Source organism: Silene latifolia, chromosome 2 (assembly GCF_048544455.1).
Source record: "Silene latifolia isolate original U9 population chromosome 2, ASM4854445v1, whole genome shotgun sequence".
In the NCBI taxonomy this organism is placed as follows: domain Eukaryota; kingdom Viridiplantae; phylum Streptophyta; class Magnoliopsida; order Caryophyllales; family Caryophyllaceae; genus Silene; species Silene latifolia.
The window spans coordinates 95,480,943-95,503,891 of record NC_133527.1 but is presented as its reverse complement, the minus strand read 5'-3'; the positions used below and the strand labels follow the sequence as shown (position 1 = coordinate 95,503,891).

At 32.4% G+C, this 22,949-nt stretch overlaps 4 protein-coding genes across 4 annotated transcripts; all 4 read right to left on the bottom strand.

The window, feature by feature from the left end:
• Positions 1-70: 70 nt before the first annotated feature.
• On the bottom strand, positions 71-8,020 carry LOC141641112 (protein FAR1-RELATED SEQUENCE 5-like). The gene is made up of 4 exons (XM_074449789.1): positions 7,075-8,020; positions 2,716-3,185; positions 1,351-2,496; positions 71-1,017 (listed from the first exon to the last, which is right to left on the bottom strand). The coding sequence occupies exons 1-3, from the start codon at positions 8,018-8,020 to the stop codon at positions 1,573-1,575; spliced, it is 2,340 nt and encodes a 779-aa protein (XP_074305890.1). The 3' UTR covers positions 71-1,017; positions 1,351-1,572.
• Positions 8,021-8,042: 22 nt separating this feature from the next.
• LOC141641111 (protein FAR1-RELATED SEQUENCE 5-like) lies at positions 8,043-8,813 on the bottom strand. Its single transcript, XM_074449788.1, has one exon. It carries the CDS (start codon positions 8,811-8,813, stop codon positions 8,043-8,045), a length of 771 nt encoding a protein of 256 aa, XP_074305889.1.
• Positions 8,814-20,379: 11,566 nt separating this feature from the next.
• Positions 20,380-21,582, bottom strand: LOC141641110 (uncharacterized). The gene is made up of 2 exons (XM_074449787.1): positions 21,136-21,582; positions 20,380-21,018 (listed from the first exon to the last, which is right to left on the bottom strand). The coding sequence occupies exons 1-2, from the start codon at positions 21,580-21,582 to the stop codon at positions 20,380-20,382; spliced, it is 1,086 nt and encodes a 361-aa protein (XP_074305888.1).
• Positions 21,579-22,442, bottom strand: LOC141641109 (uncharacterized). Its single transcript, XM_074449786.1, has 2 exons — positions 21,833-22,442; positions 21,579-21,727 (listed from the first exon to the last, which is right to left on the bottom strand). Exons 1-2 carry the CDS (start codon positions 22,440-22,442, stop codon positions 21,579-21,581), a joined length of 759 nt encoding a protein of 252 aa, XP_074305887.1.
• Between the last annotated feature and the right edge of the window lie 507 nt (positions 22,443-22,949).

Sequence of the window (22,949 nt, the reverse complement as noted above, 5' to 3'; positions counted from 1 at the left end):
GAACATATTTTAACTTAATAAAGTGTAGTTTTAGTAGAGAAAATTGTAATTCTAACTGAATAAAGTGTGATTTTAACTAACAAATTGTCTAATTGCAGCAGAGAAAATTGTCATTCTAAGGCATAAAAGTGTTACTGTAAATAACAAAAGTGTAACTTTAAAATAGAAAATTGTAATTCTAACTAAATAACTTCATCAAGATACATTGTAATACCAAAGGCGACCAGTTGTCTTCCTGGCAGTTTGATGTCTAAACACAATACGAAACATCATGTTGTACCTCGTATTTTGTGTAGACATCCCAAAAAATTGCACTACTTATTACGTCTTAAATTGATTATTCTAAGATGCCTGCATCTTCATCTTCTTCGTCTTCTTCTCCTTCTTCTTCGTCTTCTCCATCTTCTTCTTCTTCCGATGAGGTTTCTGACGATTGCGAGACTGGCGGGTGCTCTGCGAATGGGTTAGGGCAGTTCCTTTTGTCATGGTTAGCTAATCGCTTGCAATTTTTACACATACGTTTTGGCCTCCTTGCCAAAGCAACTGCTTTTTCCTTCTTCGACAACATTCTCTTTCCGCTCCCTTTGTTCTTAGATTTCTTGGGCGGCAAAATGGTTATCTCCTCAGTAGGAGAACATCCAAGAATTTTCTCCAACTGTTGACGTTTATTCAATGGTGATCCTAGTGGTGAGAGTTTCTCCTTAAACTGTCTAATTAGACACGAGAAGTTCTCGACATCATTCTTCAATTTGCCCCTGAGCAACCCAACTGTCTCATGAATCTCCGACCACATTACTGACATCGCAATCTGTTTTCCATCTATTATATCAATGTCCTCAGTTGCTTCACCATTACAATCGAACATTTTAGACAACCTTGCATCTTTACACCATCTTTTAACAATACATTGTTCTGGAATAATCTTCACTCCGTTCGACGAGTAAATCCATATGACATGCCGGCAAATGATGCCTTTCCTCTCAAGCATTCTGCAGCTACAAGTGGCTTTCAGTGTATCTAGTTCAACATTATAAAGTAATATGTTAGTTAAATCGATCAGACGAAAGTGTGACCGTGTGACCGTAGTAATACACAAAAGTAGCATTTTAACCAATAAAAGTGTGATTCTAACGGATAAAAGTATAACTTTAATCAATTTGCAATTTTAACAACCCAAAGTGTAATACTAATCAGTAAAAGTGTAATTCTAACGGATAAAAGTATAACTTTAGCAACCCAACGTATAATTTTAGTAAAAGTAATCAGTAAACGTATTATCTAATCAACAAAAGTATAATTTTAACGGATAAAAGTATAATTTTAGTAAACAAATGCTACTGAGAATGATACCAGGCAGAATGTGACCTCATAATTTCTCTCCCCGCTTGCATCTCTTACAAAGTGGTCACTTCTAAAGAGCCACACTCGGTGAATCCTCTACTTTTACAAGTACCAATTGAGCACTTGGCCTCTTCCTTAAATTCCTCGAATACTTTATGATCGTACACTACGCCCGTGCACTTCAATAGCTAGATGCGTTGATATTTCAGGAAAGCGTATCATTACGAGTTGTCAATCTGTTTGTGTGTGTCTTTCTTTGGTCCATTCATTGTCAAAACGCATCGTAAACTCAACTAATGTTCCTGACTTACTCTCAAATCTCTTAAAAAAACTATTTTCGCTCTCTGATCTTTGGGTTGTCCTCATAACACCTCCCATATCTAGGTCCCTACAATGAGCCATAACCCACTGCCTCCTTTTAGCGTACATTTCTTGGAACCAGTCAATGTTATTAACATTGTGTTCCCTGCCAATTTCTTCCCATTTTGTATCGAACTCTGCCGGTTCAATGTCTTCATCCCATATTATGGCATTCAATTTCTTTAGAAACACTGAATAATCATCTCTCGCCATTCCATACTTGCTTGGAACCTTGTTCATGATATGCCACATACAATAGCGGTGGCGCGCTGTCTTGAACACCAATGGCACCGCTTTAAGAATACCAGCATCCTGATCGGTGATAATGTACTTAGGCTCTTTGCCACCCATCGCACCCAGGAAACGGGTGAACACCCATTTGAACGAGTCTGCATCTTCATGAGCAACAAGCGCTCCACAGAAAGTGACTGACCGTTTATGATTATCAACCCCCGTGAAAGGTGTGAATGACATGTCATACTTATTGGTGGAATACGTCGGATCGAATGACACTGCATCCCCAAAAACTGAGTAGTTCCTTCTAGCGATCCCGTCTGCCCATATAGCTTTACTAAGGCTACCGTCAGAATCAACATCATAGTCAAAGAAGAACCCTGGTCTAGTAACAGCCAACTCCTTAAAGTGGTCCACGAACATCTGACCGTCCCGTTCATGAATGTAGCATTTCACATCCCTGTGAAAGTTCTTAAAAGAATTCAAACTAGCACCGATGTTTTCAAACCCATTAACATGTTCCTTCAGAATTTTGTACGTCTTCGTAGCTCCTATCTTCAGCTGTTGATTAATGACAATCTTTTAGATGTACACATTTTATTCATCAAAAACATAATTAAAACAGATACAAAATATCAGTTCAAAAAAAGAAAAGTGTTGTTTTAACAATAGAAAATGTAATAGCAGACTCAAAAAGTGTAATTTTAGATCACAAAAGTGTAATTCTAACAAAATAATGTGTAATTTTAATCAAGAAAAGTGTAATTCCAATTAACTCACCCTTGAATTATAAAGGATTATCATTTTGTGATAGTCTGTTATGTTGCATGCCAACTTTTGGAACTCTCTATCTCTGGCTGATACGAGTTCATGGTTGTGCCCACTGTGGAATCTGTCAATTCGTAATTCCCCCTTCATCAAGAACAGCCTAATCCTCGCTTTGCAACCAACACGCCTGACTTTGTGTCTCCTACCTGAGTCCTGGCCGCCACTACACTCCAATTGTCCCTTCTGTTTGAACCCCTCCCGGTTGCAAACCAACAGTTTAGATTTGATCTCCCCTCCACGCCATCTCTTAGTTGTGTACTTACGCACATCAAAACCACAAGCAACAGCATAAATTCTATAAAATGTCACTGCTTCCTCTATTTCCAGGAATTCCTGACCAACATATGGGGTGAACTTAGCTTCAACATCTTTGCAAAATTCTTCTTCGTTCGGCTTTTGTTTTCCATTGTGCTCAATATTATCTGACAATAGCGTAATAATTATCAATAGTTTTCATAACAACTTAAAGTAACCCATATATTTGTTCAAATTATATATTTCTTAAAATTACACTTTTCTTTCTTACAATTATACTTGTCTCTATTAGAATTACAGTTTCAATCTGTTACAATTATACTTTTTATTACGACAATTATAGTTTATAAAGTTGCAGCTTTTCTGTTACAATCAACCCTTTGGTTGTTAAAATTACACTTTTCTTTCTTACAATTATACTTGTTTCTATTAGAATTACAGTTTCAAATCTTACAGAAATTGTCTTTTACAATCACACTTTTGCCTGTTACAATTACAGTCCAATCTGTTAGAATTATACTTTTTATTATTACAATAAACCATTTGGAACTTATAATTACACTTTTGTACGTTACAATTATACTTGTAATTATTACAATTACAGTTTCAACACTGACATATTATGTCTATTACAATAACACTTTTACCTGTTAAAATTTGATGTTCTGTTATATTTCTTAAAATTACACTTTTCTTTGTTACAATTATACTTCTTTCTATTAGAATTACAGTTTCTAAACTTACAGAAATTGTCTATTACAATAACACTATTACCTGTTAAAATTATACTTTTATCACATATAATTACAGTTTTATAAGTTATACAAATATTACACTTTTACTAATCAATTCTACCATAATAATTACAATAATACTTTTGTGGCTTACATTCACACCTTTTGCAGTTAAGATTACAATTTCATCGAATTCACTGTTATAAATTTCAAGCCTGACTCTATGATGTTGAACTTATTATTCACAGAGTTTAACTTCCATCATGGAGAAGTTTAACAGATTTTGCATAATAAAAAACAATCTTCAAAAATAACCTAAAATACACTTCCTCGTCATATTTAAAGAACTGTTAATATCTAACCTAATGTTTTCATAACAATATTATATATAAACTAACCTGAAGAAAATAAAAAAAAAACAATCCAATCATTACCATGGTTAAATGGAACCATTTGCAAAGCCGTCATTTTTTACGTTGGACGTTGGTATTGTTGTTTGTTTCTCAGCTTCGACGATAATAATGGAAGATGCTAAAGGATAATAATGGAAGACGATCAAGAAAGCTGATAAAGGAAGATGGGAGATGAAGAAGGTAGGATTTGCGCTCAATTTTCGCCAGTCTGATGAGTATTTTTTTTTCAAATTGTGTTTTGGTGGAGTATGTCTAAGAAATGTGTTGAGGAAGGATGTTGAGTGATTATGCATGTGTTTGTGTGTGCACAGTGGGTAATAGCAAGTAGTACTGACACAGACCTTCTCTCTCCTGCTCACCCTATTTCCTTTTTTTTTTTTCACGCCTATAATGGGCTTAAAGTAGGCAAATCTCAACTCTCCATTCTTCTAATCCAAGGGCCCTAATAAAGACTTAGGGACTCAAAAGATATTAAGGACTTAGAAGAACTTATCACTATATATATATATATATATATATATATATATATATATATATATATATATATATATATATATATATATATATATATATATATAGTAATGTACAATATTGAAATTTAAAATGTTCTGTATCCTTTTTTGAGTTAACACACTGGTAGTCCTGAAACAGGGAACTTCTTGTGCATGTGGGTGACATTTCTCTTCGGCGTATTGAAATGGCAACGCTACGACAATCTAAGTATTTAACGAGTGACATGATCGATAGTTGGGCAAAACTTTTGAATGCCAAGGAATCTAGAAGAAACTCTTCAGAGCCATATCGATTTTTTTCACCACAGCTGTGTGTGTAAGTCAAATATTTATATAAACTTATTTCAACAAGTACATTTTGTAATGTTGTTTCCCTTTATTAACATCACAAACTTTACTTATCTTGCATACAGACGATGCTTCAAGGGGAACTGGACACTGTTGAAAATTTTATGGTGATTAAGGATATAATGAAAGAAGAGTTTACCCAATTTTCGGTTAACCCAGATAGAATTGATTTGGTTAGCATCGACAATATACACTCTTTCTGCATGTTATATTTAATTTGCTTGTTGCCTAATTAAATCTTTTAAAATCTACAGTTCTTCTTTCCAATTATATATAAAAGGCTTACCATTTACTAGTCATTGACAGCAACAAGTATAAGTTCATCATCATTGATAATGTACATCGTGACAGAAAACCAAAAGAATTTTTCCACGATAGACCACTGTCTTTTGTAAGATTTTATGCTCTCTTTTGCTTAACAACACTACATGCTGTGCCTATTCATTATTATGAATGTACAATGACTTTACATAGAGTGTACCTTCCCCAATAATATGGTCTCTCTTAATTTTCTTATTTTTGTGATATTGTAGCTCATAATTATTAGTGTCCTAATGTTTCCCCCCCCCCCCTTCTCTGCCAGCGTAATGTTCTAGCAGAATACTTGAAAGACATCGGTGTTTCAAAGGTAAAAGTTGATCGCATAAAAAAACTGTAGCCTATTCTTGCAAAGATGAAGTGGAGGAACAATACTAACAAGACTAATTGTGGTGTTTACGTTATGAGACATATGGAGACATTTAAGGGTAATCTAAATTGGACCTGTGGGCTTAAAAAAGGTGATGTGAGTTTCAGAAGTAATACAATTATTATTAATACATAATTCAGTACACATTTGTACATGTTCTAACCCCTTGTTTTCTTTACTTTCCTAGGATGGTCCCCTACTGATTCCGCGGAAGAAATACATTTTATATATGATATCAACAGAAGGCAATGTATGTTTTGATGCTGTACTAAAGAAGGCAATGGATTTCCGTTCAAACCCACTGCCATGGGAAGAATACGACGATGAAGATGAGGACGATGCTGAATTCAAGCCGTAAAACTTTTTTTTAGTTTCGTTTGTGACATGTGTGTGAGTAATGTAACATATATTGAGAAAACTACGATTCGTACAACCTGAAGTTTGAAAAAATTTTAATTCAAGAGAGAGTTATATTCCGGAAATTTTTTTTAATAAAGTTTATTATGTTCTTGCAGAACAACAATAATGTTTATTGTGCAAAACGCCTTAAAATTATTGTACTCTGGGAAAACAATTCCAATCAAGTTGATGATGTCCCTGCAGAACAACAATAATGATCCTTTAATACAAATGTAATATACTTTGTCTATAAGAGTAATATACTTTGGCAGTGAAATCGAATTGTACATACAAGCCTTTAAAAATGTTCCTTGCAGAACAACAATAATGATCCTTTAATAAAAATGTAATATACTTTGGCTATAAGAGTAATGTACTTTGGCAGTAAAATCGAATTGTACATACAAGCCTTTAAGAATGTTCCTTGCAGAACAACAATAATGATCCTTTAATACAAATGTAATATACTTTGCCTATAAGAGTAATGTACTTTCGCAGTAAAATCGAATTGTACATACAAGCCTTTAAGAATGTTCTCGTAGTGTATATTATGGATGTCTATCCTTGAATCAAAAATTTGCACCTTCCACTTCGTTATCAGATTCATCTTCTTCATCGTCGTCCTCCACATCATCAGATTCATATCCTTCATCGTCGTCATATTCATGGTGGTATTTCGTGAATATGCAACAAAATGTAAATTAAATATTAGATTTTATAAGGAGAAAATGGCCAAAATGAACAACTAAATTGATATACATTTAATGTTAACCAAATATACATTGCTGAAATTATCATCTGTGCCTTCAGAACAACCATAATGTTCATTGCACAAAGAGCTTATGTGCCTCCATATAAGAGTGATGATTTTGGAAGGTAAACACTATGCGCTATACTTGTATAATTAATAATTATTTAACATTAATGTAATATGCTTTAACAAGAAACCAAATTATACATACCTGTCAGATGATTTGTTTCTTTGCAAGTCCTAGAGTTGTGTCCTTGGCGGCCACATGTTTTGCAGTACCTCTTCTCTTTTCCTCTATTCTTTAGGGCTTTTAACATTTGTGATTCAATTCTCTTGCCCTTGGTCCTACCATTGTTTTTAGATTTGTTAGGAACATGAATCACCAACTTCTGAGGTATTTTGCAGCCCACGTACTTTTCGATTTCTTTCATCTTGTCATTCTTCTTTGCTCGAACACTTCTGTTACTAATCATATCCAATCTAATATCTCTCAGTTTTTTAATAAAAAGCTTCATGTCGATATCATCACTCTCAGCTATGCTGACACAAGAATAAACCTCTTGCCACAGCTCAGTACTCAAACTTTTCCGGTCAGAAAACTTTTGAGAGACATTTATCAGTTTTCCATCTTTATCAAAGACAGGCTTACTCATTGCAGCTTTTGTCCATCTTTGCATTATGTACTGTTCTGGTATTTTCTGAAAATCTTGGTTGTGTAGAATCCAAAGGCACTGCCTGTACAACAAGCCCATTCTCTGAAACATAGAACAGGAACAAGTAATCTCCATGTTATCTGGTGAATATGCTACGTTCCATGACTTATTTGGCATTTGCAAGTCTGTTATAATATATATTTTTGTCTCATCAATCTTCGCCACATCTTTAAAACGGCAATCAGACAAAGCTGCAACCAATTCTGTTTGGAAGGCTTTGAAAATGTTGTGCGAGTATATTTCAGAAGCATGGACTTCAAGGTTTGAGTTTGTTTTCTGTAGGATTTCAGAGTGTTTGTTGTCACTGATCAACTTGGACTGCTTGTGTCTTTGTGCTTCCAAGGCACTCTCATAGCACTCCCAAAACTCAACAAGGGTCAAATGAGGTGTGAGGAACCTGTCAAAGAAACTGTTTTCACTCTCAGACCTAGAAGTAACCCTCATTAAGCCAGACATGGAAACATCTTTAAAATAGGCAGGACTCGTGTTCTACAAGTTGATAATCAGTCATTATCTTCCCCCATTGTTCTTCGAATTCATGAGGCTCAAGTTGGTCGTTCCAAACACACCTATTGTGCCTGGTCTTAAAATCCTCATCTTGAAACAATTGATAACTGACTTTTTCTCTTAGTTTCTTCATTATGTGCCACATGCACAGTCTGTGTGTTGACTCCTTAAACACTTCCGGGACTACCGACTTCATTGATTTGTCCTGATCAGTAATTATAATTCTCGGCTGGCACCCGCCCATTTCTTCCAAAAATGTCTTGAACAGCCATGTGTAACACTCAATACTTTCATCACCGATCAACCCAGCTCTAAAGGTTATGCACCTTTTGTGGTGATCAACTCCTGTGAAAGGCACAAACACCATATCGTACTTGTTTGTTCCATATTTAGCATCTGCTGATAACACCTCACCAAACAGCATGTAGTTCTTTATGCAGATCGGATCTGCCCAAAACACTCCAGCCAGGCACTTGTTTTCATCTACTATAAAATCAAAGTAAAATGAACTGCATGTGTTTTTTTTCCCAATAAGATTCTCAACAAACATTTGCGCATCAAAATTACCAAAGTAGGTTTTTATGTCACTGACAAAGTTTTTGAAATCAACCTCAGTAGCACCAATGTTGTCGTAACCTCCACACAGCTCCTTCCAACCTCTATAGGCTTTCACACCACCTAGTTTTAGCACCTTTACCTTTGTGACAAATTGTTTCTGTACCTCTGTCATTTTTCGGTTTCCTTTCAAGAATATTGTATATTCAGGCGAAGCAAGTGGATGGTTATGGGCTTCATCAAATCTGGTAACAATATATGTTCACTTTTCTTGGTATTTAAACTGCACTAATGCACGACAGTCAATTCTTGTAATCGGCCTCACACGGCTTATGTCTGTCACATCAGATTGTACATCATTGTCAGCAGTATCAGTATCAGTATCAGTCCTCTTCCTTTTCCTACTTTCCTTTACACCTTGCCTATTGCAGACAACATTCCTTAATGCAAAATTGTTTGGTAACTCATTGTCTTTAATCCTTTTTGTTGTTGCAAGTCTTGGCGTAAACCTACAGATTGTACAATATTCTTTGTAGAATAACTCTGCTGATTCTAGTGTTTCGAATACTTGTCCTACTTTAGGTTTCTTTTCCTCTGGACAGAATGGAATGTACTGGAGTGCATTTAATGTTTCAATTCTTGTTCTTGGTGTTTTAAAGTTGTTATTTGTAGAAGAAGACGTAGTTGCATCACTTGTACTCATTGTCTGTTTCAACAGTAGTTAAGTAAGTAAGTATATTGAATATTATTGCATCAATAATGCAGTAATCCAATTCTAATATGCTCTACAAAGATTGGTAATTTATTTCGTACAAATAAAGGTTCATATATAATGTATTCCTGCCAATGTCCATTATCATGCCTTTAAAGGAACATTTATTTTACTGCTAATGTTCATAAGAAATATTGTTGTCCATTTTGATATAGCATATATAAAATGTATTGACTACTAATGACAGTAAACAAACAAATAAAAATAATACTATTTCATTAATATATTAGAAACATATTTACAAAAGCCATTTAAGGCTTTGAAAAGCATAAAGCCTACAAAGGCTTATACTGAAAAAAACACCACAAGATAATACAAAATAACAATAAACTAGAAAACTAACTTAATATATTTCTAAACTAATCTAACAGTCGGAGTCATAATAACCCTCATCACCAGACTGCTCCTCAATTTCATATTCTTGTCTGTGTTTTTTATATTGTCGTGCTTGTCGTTTATGATGTCTAATTATTTCTTCACGACTAGACATATACCTGCAAAGGCAGTATCTTTCAAGGACCCGATCATTCTTTGTGACAGTGATTATTCAATTTTCATTTCCCCGAACTGCGTTTCGGTAATAATCCCTATCAATTTCCTTTGAGCCGTTCCCTATAATGAACCAACTTGACCAGGCCTTGCACAACTCGGCCATGTTTTTCTTTTCTTGCCTCCCAAGTCGGTCAAAAAAAATCTGGAGCAATGCATGGGTAGTAAGGAAATGATGTAAAGGACGACTGTGTGATGGTACATCCATCTCCACAGGAATATCTCTTCCATCAATCCAGTTTGTAGAAAACTGGCTTACTTTCCATTGCCTATAATTTTCCACGAAATTTTGTTTGTGAGCATCATTCTTGTAGTGGGCTATTTTGCATTTAGAGTAAGACATTGTTTTTTTTTTTAAGAAAATTAAGTAGTTTTTTGGAGAGATTAAAGGTTTTGGTTATTGGAAAAGGTTTTAGAAATGAAGATAGGATGGAAAAGTGGAGTTGTACTCTTGGGTTTATATAGTGGATTAATTGAGTATAAAAGATCAAATTTTGTGAACAGTTGTGTCTTTTCAACTGTCACAAACATAATCATGGTAATTAATAAATTGGTTGAAGTTATCTATGTTACTTAAAAAAATCCTGTCTAAATAATAAAATGTACCTTAAAAAATAATATAATGTACATTTAAGGTCTGCTTTTAAATATCTTGCATAAAACAGTATATGCACATTATGAAAATACGTAATGGACATTTGAATTAAACTGAAAGCACATTTATTTTCCAAATAATGTTTCATGTTCTTTTATAAATAATTTAATGTACCTTTAAATATAATATAATGTACATTTTCCAAACAGTGCTTAATGATACTTTAGTTCCACCTAATTATCAGAAAATGCAAATTATGAATATAGATAGTGGACAATTTATTTGATGGAACATGTTTTTTTATAATTAATATAATGTACATTTAGAAGTAATATTCAAATTAATGTGAATAGTTGTGTCTTTTCACCACATAAGCAAGTTACAAACCGTCATTTGACTTATTGTGACTTATTGTGAACAGTTGCAAGACCACTTGCAAAAGGTAATAATTACTTGCACATCCTTATTATATATAACTAGTTTTGTGACCCGTGAGAATCACGGGCTTGATTGTTTTTGTTCTTTTATTTTTGCGGTATCGTTCATGAATGCGTTATTTGGCTTGTTTGTCTTCTTGCTTATTATCTTGGAGATATGTTGGTAGGGTACCTAAGCAAGGCAATAAAGAGGGTCCTGTCATAATTCATGAGGGTAAGATATATTATAGCACCAAAACCCATGAATCCCTCATTTTAAAGAACAACGAATGTCCATTATCTGATTTCGAAAACTGGTATTGCATATAAATTAAATGGGAAATTGTATTGCCTTGTGTTTCATTAGAGCACTTTAAACAACTTATTCTCAAAGCCTATAAGCAAAGTCGACACAAATTATCGGAAACGTAAAATTGCATTCAAACAGTGGAATATTAACTTTGAAAACTACTCTTATTTTGCTACGGTCCTCATTGTCTTTGTCCTTTTACTGAATGTTGTCTTGTTGTGTTAATTACTGTTAGTCCCTTTCTGTTTTTGTTCTGTGCTTTTCTTTTTACGGTATTTAGATTGTCTCTGAATTTCGAGGGCGCTTGGCTTTCTCATGGTGGTTATTCAGTTCACTCAACATTGACGGTTTTTGGCATTCTAGTACTTGATAAATTGTTTTTAGTGTTATTTTGGTGCGTTCGGAGAACCTTGGTTCTATTTTTATCCGACAAAGAAACAAAATGTTGGACACTTGGACATCTAATTCTATTATTTATTACCTAAGGTATTCTAATGAAAAAAGAAATGTAAAATAAAGTAAATATGTAAAATATATAAATGAATGGATGGTAATGATTTTTATAACTGAATTTTACATATTGTCTTTAGTCAATTAGAGACGATACGAATAATGCACAGAAAGCGCTATGTTAAAATACAACTTATGTTTATCTTACTAATTAGGCTAAAATTACAAGTTTATTTTCTTAAATGCAATGGAGTTTGTTAAACTTTTAACAAATAATACATTTACAGTTCTTGTCGGCTCGTCGGTTTTGCAACATCGTCCTTGTAAATTCAATTGATTTCCAACGTATTGGGAAAAATATTATTGAAATGATTTTTATATAACGAAATACCTAAGTGATATATAATTTTAAAATATTCGTAACAATTGATTATGAGAAAACAAAAATATATACAAGCAAAAAAAGTAAATATTTTTCGAAGAAATATTGAGAATGCTAGAAGAAAATATTTGATGGAAAACAAAAAATGATTTAAAGGCTTGAAACTTTGAAAGCATTCAAAATGGAACAATGGATTGGAAAATTATCATTGGATTTCAATCAAAAACCATGCAAAATATTTACCTTGATCCGCATTAAAAGATCCGATTTATATCCTTGGAGCATATAACTTCAACACTTCCATTAAGACATTTTATTTATAATATGTTTGTCGACTAATATATTTGATTTATAACCTGATTGACAAAATACAAGTTGAAGAGTACACGGAAAACTAATAAAGTGCACGAAAGGGTATATGACAATTTAGTACAATTTACAAAATTTGTCAATTAATATTCTAAGGGTTGGAATATATAATGTTACATGTCACCAATAATTAGAGATTCATAGTAAAATTTGATATTGTGCATACATAATAATAATAATAAAAAAAAAAAAAGAAACCCCAATGAAACTGAAAAATTATTCAAGTCAAAAGATAATTGCAAAGAAGTTTCATAACCATTATTTCCAGATTTCATGCAATGTTTTTGATATGTGAGTATGTCATCCTCCTACAATTTTAATACAAATACAAAAATAATAATTAAATAAGATTCTAACTATTAATTAATTTAAAACATAATAAGAATAAAAAAGTTAAATAATTCAATTGTTTATATATGCATATTTTACCTAGCAACTTTTTGGATAAAAATGAAAAATAGGATTGTTGTAATATTAATATAAGATTCAAACTATTAATTAATTCAAAACATAATAAGAATAAAAAAGTTAAATAATTCAATTGGTTATATATAATATATGCATACTTTACCTACCAGCTTTTTGGATAAAAATGAAAAATAGGATTGTTATAATATTTATATAAGGAAATTTTTGTAATTAATTTCAATAATTTATTTGAGAGAAGAAGAATGTTGTGTGAACTAAGGGGGAGATAAAAAATGGTGAAATAAATACAAAGTATAATAATTGTGAGGAAAAACCAAAAGACCATCTATTAAAAAAAAAGAAAAAAAAAAGTTAAATGAATAGGTAGATTAATACCAAATTTATGAGAGGAAAATAAAGAGTTTGTATTAATTTGTTTTTTGTGTTTAGCACTAATATTTTTTTTATTTTTTGTATTTTATAAGCATGTAACACATGATATTTAGAGATTACTTTTAGTTAGATAATTAAGTAATTAATATAATTGAATTATTAGTAACCAATAGAAAAATTACACGTGGATTAAAATTAAATGCAAAGCAAAATAACATAAAATGTGGCACTTAAAATTGCTTAACATGACACACGTCAAATAATAAACTACTCATATTGCTTTTTTATTATGTTGTATAGATACTAATAATTAAGTCATTTATCATACTAAATTTTGAAAAAACAATTAATTTGGAATAAATTTTAAAGGATAATTAAACAATAAAAGTGGAATGGAGAAGGTCTCATTTAAATTATAATTTACGTGATATAATTTCATAAACTAAATACATGGTACTACTACCCTTTTAAAATTCTATTATTAGTGTTTAATTTACTTATGTATTTACAGAATTTGTTTGTAAATTATTTAAATTAAATAAATATTTTCTTTTCCATATATTTTAATTTTCCAAAACCTTATCTTTTACGTGAAATAATTTCATGAACTAAATATACGGTATTACTTCCCTTTTAGAATTTTAACTATTAATTAATTCAAAACATAATAAGAATAAAAAAGTTAAATCATTCAATTGTTTATATATGCATACTTTACCTAGCAACTTTTTGGATAAAAAATGAAAAATAGGATTGTTGTAATATTTATATAAGATTCAAACTATTAATTAATTCAAATCACAATAAGAATAAAAAAGTTAAATAATTCAATTGTTTATATATGCATACTTTACCTAGCAACTTTTTGGATAAAAAATGAAAAATAGGATTGTTGTAATATTTATATAAGATTCAAACTATTAATTAATTCAAAACATAATAAGAATAAAAAAGTTAAATAATTCAATTGGTTATATGTTCATACTTTACCTACCAACTTTTTGGATAAAAATGAAAAATAGGATTGTTATAATATTTATATAAGGAAATTTTTGTAATTAATTCCAATAATTTATTTGAGAGAAGAAGAATGTTGTGTGAACTAAGGGGGAGATAAAAAATGGTGAAATAAATACAAAGTATAATAATTGTGAGGAAAAACCAAAAGCCCATCTATTAAATTAAAGAAAAAAAAAGTTAAATGAATAGGTAGATTAATACCAAATTTATGAGAGGAAAATAAAGAGTTTGTATTAATTTGTTTTTTTGTGTTTAGCACTAATATTTTTTTATTTTTTGTATTTTATAAGCATGTAACACATGATATTTAGAGATTACTTTTAGTTAGATAATTACTTACTTTTAGTTAGATAATTAAGTAATTAATATAATTGAATTATTAGTAACCAATAGAAAAATTACACGTGGATTAAAATTAAATGCAAAGAAAAATAACATAAAATGTGGCACTAAAAATTGCTTAACATGACACACGTCAAATAATAAACTACTCATCTTGTTTTTTTTATTATGTTGTATAGATACTAATAATTAAGTCATTTATCATACTAAATTTTGAAAAAACAATTAATTTGAAATAAATTTTAAAGGATAATTAAACAATAAAAGTGGAATGGAGAAGGTCTCATTTAAATTATAATTTACGTGATATAATTTCATGAACTAAATACATGGTATTACTACCGTTTTAAAATTCTATTATTAGTGTTTAATTTACTTATGTATTTACAGAATTTGTTTGTAAATTATTTAAATTAAATAAATATTTTCTTTTCCATATATTTTATATTTTCCAAAACCTTATCCTTTACGTGAAATAATTTCATGAACTAAATACACGGTATTGCTTCCCTTTTAGAATTTTAACTATTAATTAATGTAAAACATAATAAGAATAAAAAAAGTTAAATAATTCAATTGTTTATATATGCATACTTTACCTAGCAACTTTTTGGATAAAAATGAAAAATAGGATTGTTGTAATATTTATATAAGATTCAAACTATTAATTAATTCAAAACATAATAAGAATTAAAAAGTTAAATAATTCAATTGGTTATATATGCATACTTTACCTACCAATTTTTTGGATAAAAATGAAAAATAGGATTGTTATAATATTTATATAAGAAAAATTTTGTAATTAATTTCAATAATTTATTTGAGAGAAGAAGAATGTTGTGTGAACTAAGGGGGAGATAAAAAATGGTGAAATAAATATAAAGTATAAAAATTGTGAGGAAAAAACCAAAAGACCATCTATTAAAAAAAAGAAAAAAAAGTTAAATGAATAGGTAGATTAATACCAAATTTATGAGAGGAAAATAAAGAGTTTTATTAATTTGTTTTTTGTGTTTGCCACTAATATTTTTTATTTTGTTTGTATTTTATAAGCATGTAACACATGATATTTAGAGATTACTTTTAGTTGGATACTTACTTAATTTTAGTTAAATAATTAAGTAATTAATATAATTGAATTATTTGTAACCAATAGAAAAATTACACGTGGATTAAAATTAAATGCAAAGAAAAATAACATAAAATGTGGCACTTAAAATTGCTTGACATGACACACGTCAAATAATAAACTACTCATCTTGTCTTCTTATTATATTGTATAGATACTAATAATTAAGTCATTTATCATACTAAATTTTGAAAAAAATAATTTATTTTGAATAAATTTTAACGGATAATTAAACAATAAAAGTGGAATGGAGAAGGTCTCATTTAAATTATCATTTAAGTGATATAATTTCATGAAAAAAATACATGGTATTACTACCCTTTTAAAATTCTATTATTAGTGTTTAATTTACTTATGTATTTACGGAATTTGTTTGTAAACTATTTAAATTAAATAAATATTTTCTTTTCCATATATTTTATATTTTCCAAAACCTTATCCTTTACGTGAAATAATTTCATGAACTAAATATACGGTATTACGCCCCTTTTAGAATTTTATTATTAGTGTTTAATTTCATTTAAGTATTTACTGAATTTGTTTGTAAATTACTTAAATTAAATAAATATTTTTTTCCATATATTTTATATTTTCCTAAGAAAATATTTTATATGATATTTAATTATCAATTGTTGATTAATTAGTTCTATAAAACATCTTCTATATACAACAAAGTTATAATAACAACAATAGTGAATTGGTGCCTTTAAAAAAAAAAAGTAGTGAATTAGTGACAAATCTGACAATACAAAAAAAAAAATTTGTTTTCAACTTCATTTATTCTTCTTCGTTCTTAATTTCTTATGTATTCAGTTTTTTTATATTTCGAATACATATAATACTAATCCATATGAAATTTCTTGAAATTATTAACTTATAGTTAATGTGTATTTTCTTATTGTAGTTTTTTTTTTTTTTTTTTGAGTTAATTAAGTTTAAAGCTAATGGAATATGGATGGATTTTTAAAGAAAATAAGTGAATTAAATTAATGCAATATATGAATAAATTGATAATCCATGTCATATTAGTTTGCCAAGTCACATTGTTATTGTATACGTGGCTTTTTTTCATCCGATGTGGCATTGTCTACGTGACATTTTTATGCTAGCCTTTTAATAGTATTTAAAGATGCACATTTCAATAAGACTGATTGGATATTTCCTTATGAAACGTGTACAACACAACACAACACATTATTATTACATGCAAAATTACTTTTCAGTTACTTCAAATTGCACACTTTTCCTTTCTCATTATTTTTACATTTTTTCTCACCACAAATTATATTTGCATTTATCATCCTCCTAAAATAAAACAAACAAATTATAAACCCTAATTTAACACCTCTCATTATAAAATTAATGTTTTTGTGGTTCTGGACATTAAATCTAGTTAACGAAATTTGTCAAATCCGAAATTAAGTTGAATTTGATTATATTCAACTTTAACATCATCATAAAATCAATTCAAAAACAATTCAGAAAGGAATTAAGTAACATTGAATGAACATACCTCAATATTGACTGTAGAAAACAATTAATTCTAGATGAATGACGAAATCAATTCCGATTTTCCTTAAAAACTTTTGATCTTGAAATAACTGAATAGCTGATGAATACAAAAGTTTGAACAAATCGTATATGATTTGCGCTTCGAACACAACAATTGATGATGAATAACCGATTTTAGATCACTAAATTTGATGTCGAAAAACAAAAAATTACAAATTAAGGAAGGATTAATGATGAAATCGATTGATTTTGTTTCGTGTGGTTTGATTTTGTTACGTAGGTTTGATATTGCTCACATGTACATTCTTATTTTTTGTTTTCCACGAAACTCTACTTTTCAAAGAAGCGCGCGTCTTATCTTAGCCGTCAGATAATTTGATGGACGGTTGAGAGCTATTCTCACCGTTCTCACGATAAGCCCCGTTCTCACCGGAACTCTAGCCTTATTATTATTATTATTATTATTATTATTATTATTATTATTATTATTATTATTATTATTATTATTATTATTATTATTATTATTATTATTATTATTATTATTATTATTATTATTATTATTATTATTATTATTATTATTATTATTATTATTATTATTATTATTATTATTATTATTATTATTATTATTATTATTATTATTATTATTATTATTATTATTATTATTATTATTATTATTATTATTATTATTATTATTATTATTATTATTATTATTATTATTATTATTATTATTATTATTATTATTATTATTATTATTATTATTATTATTATTATTATTATTATTATTATTATTATTTTTTGCATGAAGGGTTGTTTCTCATTATATTCCAAAGGAAGAATACAAGAGATTTCTTACAAAAGCAAACCCTCTAAGGTACAAAGCACACGGCTTCATGAGACTATTTCCTAGATGCTAGGAAACTATCAAGTATTTCTTCATGAAAAACATCCTGTATCTTGACAAACAAGATGATGCTAACAGTATATTGGATATCCCGTATGAGTGTATGGCTTGGTCTACACTTATTCTCAAAAATTCTCAGGTTCCTTTCACTCCAAATATCGTATACGATAGTCGCAATCTTTGTTTCGAACCCATTGAATGCGCCAATGCCTTCTAGTCTTCCTTTTGTTAGCCCAGCTTAACAGTTGCGACAGAGAATTTTCAGGAGTGTTGATCCCTACCCATTGCTTGATGGCCTGTATGACCTCAGCAGAGTAACTGCAAGCAAAGAACAAGTGTGCAGTAGATTCACTTTGCCACTGACAGAGAGAGAGCACCTGTTAACCATAGGGAAGCCTCTACTGACCAGGCGATCTACAGTAACAAGCCTGTTATGAGCAGCTAATTGTAGGATAACACGATGTCTGTGAAGATAAAATCCCCTCTGAATGGCCTGGCTACACTCAGTGATAGCATACTTAGTCCTTAAAGCATTATAAGCATGCTGGATGGAGAACTTGCCTGCCACTGTACATTGCTGTAATAGATGCTTAACATGGGAGATACTACCCAGCTGAACAATACAATGGTCTCTGGTCTGAATAATACCACGAAGGCACTCAGGATGATGCTCCCTTATCTCCATCAACCAGATGGAATGATCCTGTAAATAGTATTTGGACATCCAGTGCACCCAAATGGATCCCTTATTCTGGTCTAATTTCCAGAGCCAGCTAAGCATTGCTGCCTGATTCCAGACTGTAAGGTTCTTAATGTTAAATCCACCCTCAGCCAAAGGAGCACAGATACTATCCCAGCTTTTATACACCATTTTCCTGCAACCAGGAGAATACCCCAAGAAGAACTGCCTGCTTATCATAGAAATGTGTTCTCTGAGATGATGTGGCAGCAGGATGCAAGAGCACCAGAAGTTGCCTAATCCAAATAGAACAGAGTTGAGAACTTGAAGTCTCCCAGCATAAGAGAGATACTGAAATGGGCAACTAATGAGCAGTTGATGCAGCTTGAGGAGAAAAGCACCATACATGTCAGCATGAAGCCTAGAAGCATGGATGGGAATCCCTAAGTACCTGAATGGGAAAACACCTTCCTGCAGACTAGTAGCTGCAAGATGAGTTGTTTAACCTCCTCACTTACTCCTCCAAAATAGATCTCAGTCTTATCCAGGTTAGCAGTCATGCTAGACCAGGTTGAGGAATGGGCAAGCTCCGCAGTGGCTCTAGAAACAGTAGGCAGGTCACCCCTAAGGAAGATCATGAGATCATCAGCAAATACAAGGTGAGTAAGACCAAGCTTAACACACTTTGGATGGAAAGAAATATTAGGTGTGTTACATAAGTGTCTGAGCTTCCTAGACAAGAGTTCCATGCTAAGGACAAAGAAATAAGGAGAGAGAAGGTCTCCTTGCCTCACTCCACTTTGCCCTTTAAAGAACCCATGATGTGACCCATTGACTTTGATAGTAAACCAAGACCCTGTAATGCACCCCATAATCCATTTGATAAACAGGGAAGGGAAGCCCAACCCAGCTAACATTTGATGAATGAATGGCCACTGGAGTGAATCAAAAGCCTTGCTAATGTCCACCTTGAGCATACATCTAGTAGTGATCCCTTTTCTTTGATACCCCTTGACAAGGCTTTGGGTAAGCATGACATTCTCAAATAGATTCCTATCTTTAATGAATGCTGCTTGCTCCTCACCTACCATACCAAGCATGAACTCTTGCATTCTTAGAGTAATAATTTTAGTCACTGTTTTATAGATGATGGAGCAGCAAGAAATTGGCCTGAAGTCTTTTACAGAATGAGGGGTAGGCTTTTTTTGGATGAGAGATATTAAAGTGACATTAGCCCGCTTAGGCATATGGCCAGTAGAAAAGAAGTCCTCCACTGCTTTACATAAATCCAGCTTCACAATATCCCAGGCAGCTCTAAAGAAGCCAGAGGTGAAACCATCTATGCCAGGGTTCTTATTAATATCAATACTGAAGAGAGCCTGCTTAATCTCAGATCTAGTGATTGGAGATGTAAGCTTGGCAATCATTGGGGTCCACACGAGCTCCCTCAGCAAAAAAACTCAGGGTCAATGGGAGCAACAGGCTTAGTAGAACCCAGCAGACCTTGATAAAAATCAACAAAGGCTCCCCCCCACCTTAGTTATCCCCTGATGAAGTTGTCCTTGGGCATCATGAATTGCCCCAATAAGTTGCTGGTGCTGTCTTTCTTTGATTTTCTGAAAGAAGAACCTAGAGCTAGTATCATTATGTTTCACATCATGAGTTTTAGCTCTCTGAGACAAAATGCTCATTTCAATCCTCTTGAGTTTCGAAAAACCATCAAAAGCAGCTTGTTCTTTTTGAATCAGGGCAGGAGAAAGAGGATCTGACTGCAAAGCCTGATAGCAGTGGGCAAGTTCAGCTTGCTTCACTTTAACCCTCTTAGTGATATTAGAAAAACTAGCACTATTGAGCAACTTTAACTTCTTCTTGACAGCTTTGAGCTTCCCCATCAACCTAAACATAGAGTTCCCAGCAACATCACAGGCCCAAGCTTCTGCTACAGTTTGATGAAAGTCAGGATGTTCCACCCAACAATTGAGAAATTTAAATCTCTTAGAAGGCCTGATGTGCCCATGAAACCTCAGCAAAGTAGGACTATGATCAGAGACCCCAGGATCCATGAACTGAGCAGAAGTATTAGCAAAAAGCTCCTTCCATTTGTCTTTGATAAGAACCCTATCAAGTTTAGTGTAGACTCTAGTTTGAGCATCCTACTTAATATACCAGGTATACTCACAACCAGACCCATTAATGTCATCAGGGCCACAATGCAACAAACACTCATTGAAATCAATTAGCTCAGACAACACAGGAGAGGTATGGCTAACCTTCTCATGTAAGTATCTGATGACATTAAAATCTCCCATGGCAACCCATGGAGTGGCAGTATCAGCAGCTTGCCTATGAGAATGCCAAAGCCTGTGCCTGACAGTAGCATTGTTGCTGCCATACACAAGGGACAAATAGAACTCCCTACCAGTGGCCAGGTGCTTAACAGAAAAATGGATGACTTGATCATGTTCCTCTAGGATAGTCACAGCAGTTGTTGAAGGGTTCCAAAGTAACCAAATTCTACCATTGTCATGAGACTGATAGTTGCAATAGGAATCAAAGTTCCTAAGCTTATTCCTAAGAATTTTATTAGCTTTATTCTTTTTGACCCTAGTTTCTAGCAAACCCAGGATATCCACTTTATTTTCAGACAAAAATTTAACAACCTCTACTTGCTTGACAACTTTATTAAAACCTCTTATGTTCCAAGAAGCAATAATCATTGAACAGGTTTAACAGGTGGAACAGTGACTACCTCTGATGTTCTAGGAGCAGAACAGGCTTCAGCCTCCTTAGAAGTACCAAGGGGACTGAACTTGTTAGGAGATAAAATAGTACCACCAGGATCCTCAATAGCCACAGTCTGCTCTGCAGAACCAACCTGATCAGGTGACTACCCTAGCTCACTGCTTCCGGAGTGCATTACAGGTTCTTAGGATGTGACATCAAGAGAAACCTCATGTGAAGTGGAACCTAGCACAATGCATTCTGAGTTCCCTTCAACATGCAGGGTCTCTGATGGAACATCCCCATAACCTGAGGTACCACCTAGCAAGTGGCATTTTGAGGCATCATTCACTACAGACTGGTCCTGAATAGCAGCAGGCTTAGTAACAGGTTTAAACACTTTCTTGGACACACCCTTCTTTTTTGGGGCACCCTCAGAAGAGGTCTTATTCCTTTTATAGGTAGCAGTGGTGTGACCCAACTTCTTACAAGTATGGCAATAGTAAGGGAGCCACTCATAAATGATCCTTTGATGTGAGTGTCCAATATAGGGGGCATTAATGGTGATGCTATCAGGCAAATCCTTAGAGACATCAACTTCAATCATCACCCTGGCAAAAGATAGCTTTGCCTTACAAGTAGTGTTAAGATCAGCAAACAAGGGCTTCCCAATCTTGCTAGACATCTTACTGAGAATGGAATCAATCCACATATAGGGATCAAGATGAGGGAACAAGATCCATATAGGCACAGTAGTGACACATTCCATGATTGTTGAGAAGTATGGAGTCCATTGCTTTAGGACTAAAGAATTAGGCCCTAAAGTCCAAGGCCCTTTCTTCAAGACTTCATTCATGGCTTCCTCAGAATCAAATTTGAAGTTGAACCAACCCTTTTTGAAGTATTGTACCACTGGCAAAGTTCCATGATTCCAATGTTTCTAGACGACATCTGTGACATGTTTCAGTGTAGGCTTAGCCCCTAGAACATTTCCCATAAGTGTATACTTCCACTTAACAACTTCATCCTGGACTTCCTCCATGTGAAATTCCACTTCAGAAGCTTGGGCACTCTCCTCGTGAAAGAACAAACTCATCCTTGCGTGCTCCTTCCTACGAGTAACATCTGCCCAGGATTTAGCAGGAGTAGTAGACTTCGCAGACGGAGAAACAGGAATAGTTGGAGGATCAGAGCAAGGTACAACAATGACGTCCCCTGTTCTCCCCCCAATTGGCGGAGTAGACAAAGAACAGGATTGTCCTAAATCCTGAGTAACAGGCTCCCTAATAGGGGTAGAAGGTTGTTTCCCAGCTGAAGATTGCTTCTTCTTCTTCTTCTTCTTCTTCTTCTTCTTCTTCTTCTT

Excerpts from the sequence above, each read along its gene's own strand:
- LOC141641110 (XM_074449787.1), bottom strand. The coding sequence starts at position 21,582 with ATGATTATTGCTTCTTGGAACATAAGAGGTTTTAATAAAGTTGTCAAG. Across the intron at positions 21,019-21,135 it reads TCAGATACTTACATGAGAAG|GATGCTCAAACTAGAGTCTA; the intron begins GTTAGCCATACC and ends TATATTAAGTAG.
- LOC141641109 (XM_074449786.1), bottom strand. The coding sequence starts at position 22,442 with ATGAATGAAGTCTTGAAGAAAGGGCCTTGGACTTTAGGGCCTAATTCT. Across the intron at positions 21,728-21,832 it reads CTCAGAATGCATTGTGCTAG|AGCAGACTGTGGCTATTGAG; the intron begins GTTCCACTTCAC and ends TTGGTTCTGCAG.
- LOC141641111 (XM_074449788.1), bottom strand. The coding sequence starts at position 8,813 with ATGACAGAGGTACAGAAACAATTTGTCACAAAGGTAAAGGTGCTAAAA.
- LOC141641112 (XM_074449789.1), bottom strand. The coding sequence starts at position 8,020 with ATGAGGGTTACTTCTAGGTCTGAGAGTGAAAACAGTTTCTTTGACAGG. Across the intron at positions 3,186-7,074 it reads AGAAACAAATCATCTGACAG|ATAATATTGAGCACAATGGA; the intron begins GTATGTATAATT and ends CGCTATTGTCAG. Across the intron at positions 2,497-2,715 it reads TAATCCTTTATAATTCAAGG|CTGAAGATAGGAGCTACGAA; the intron begins GTGAGTTAATTG and ends ATTAATCAACAG.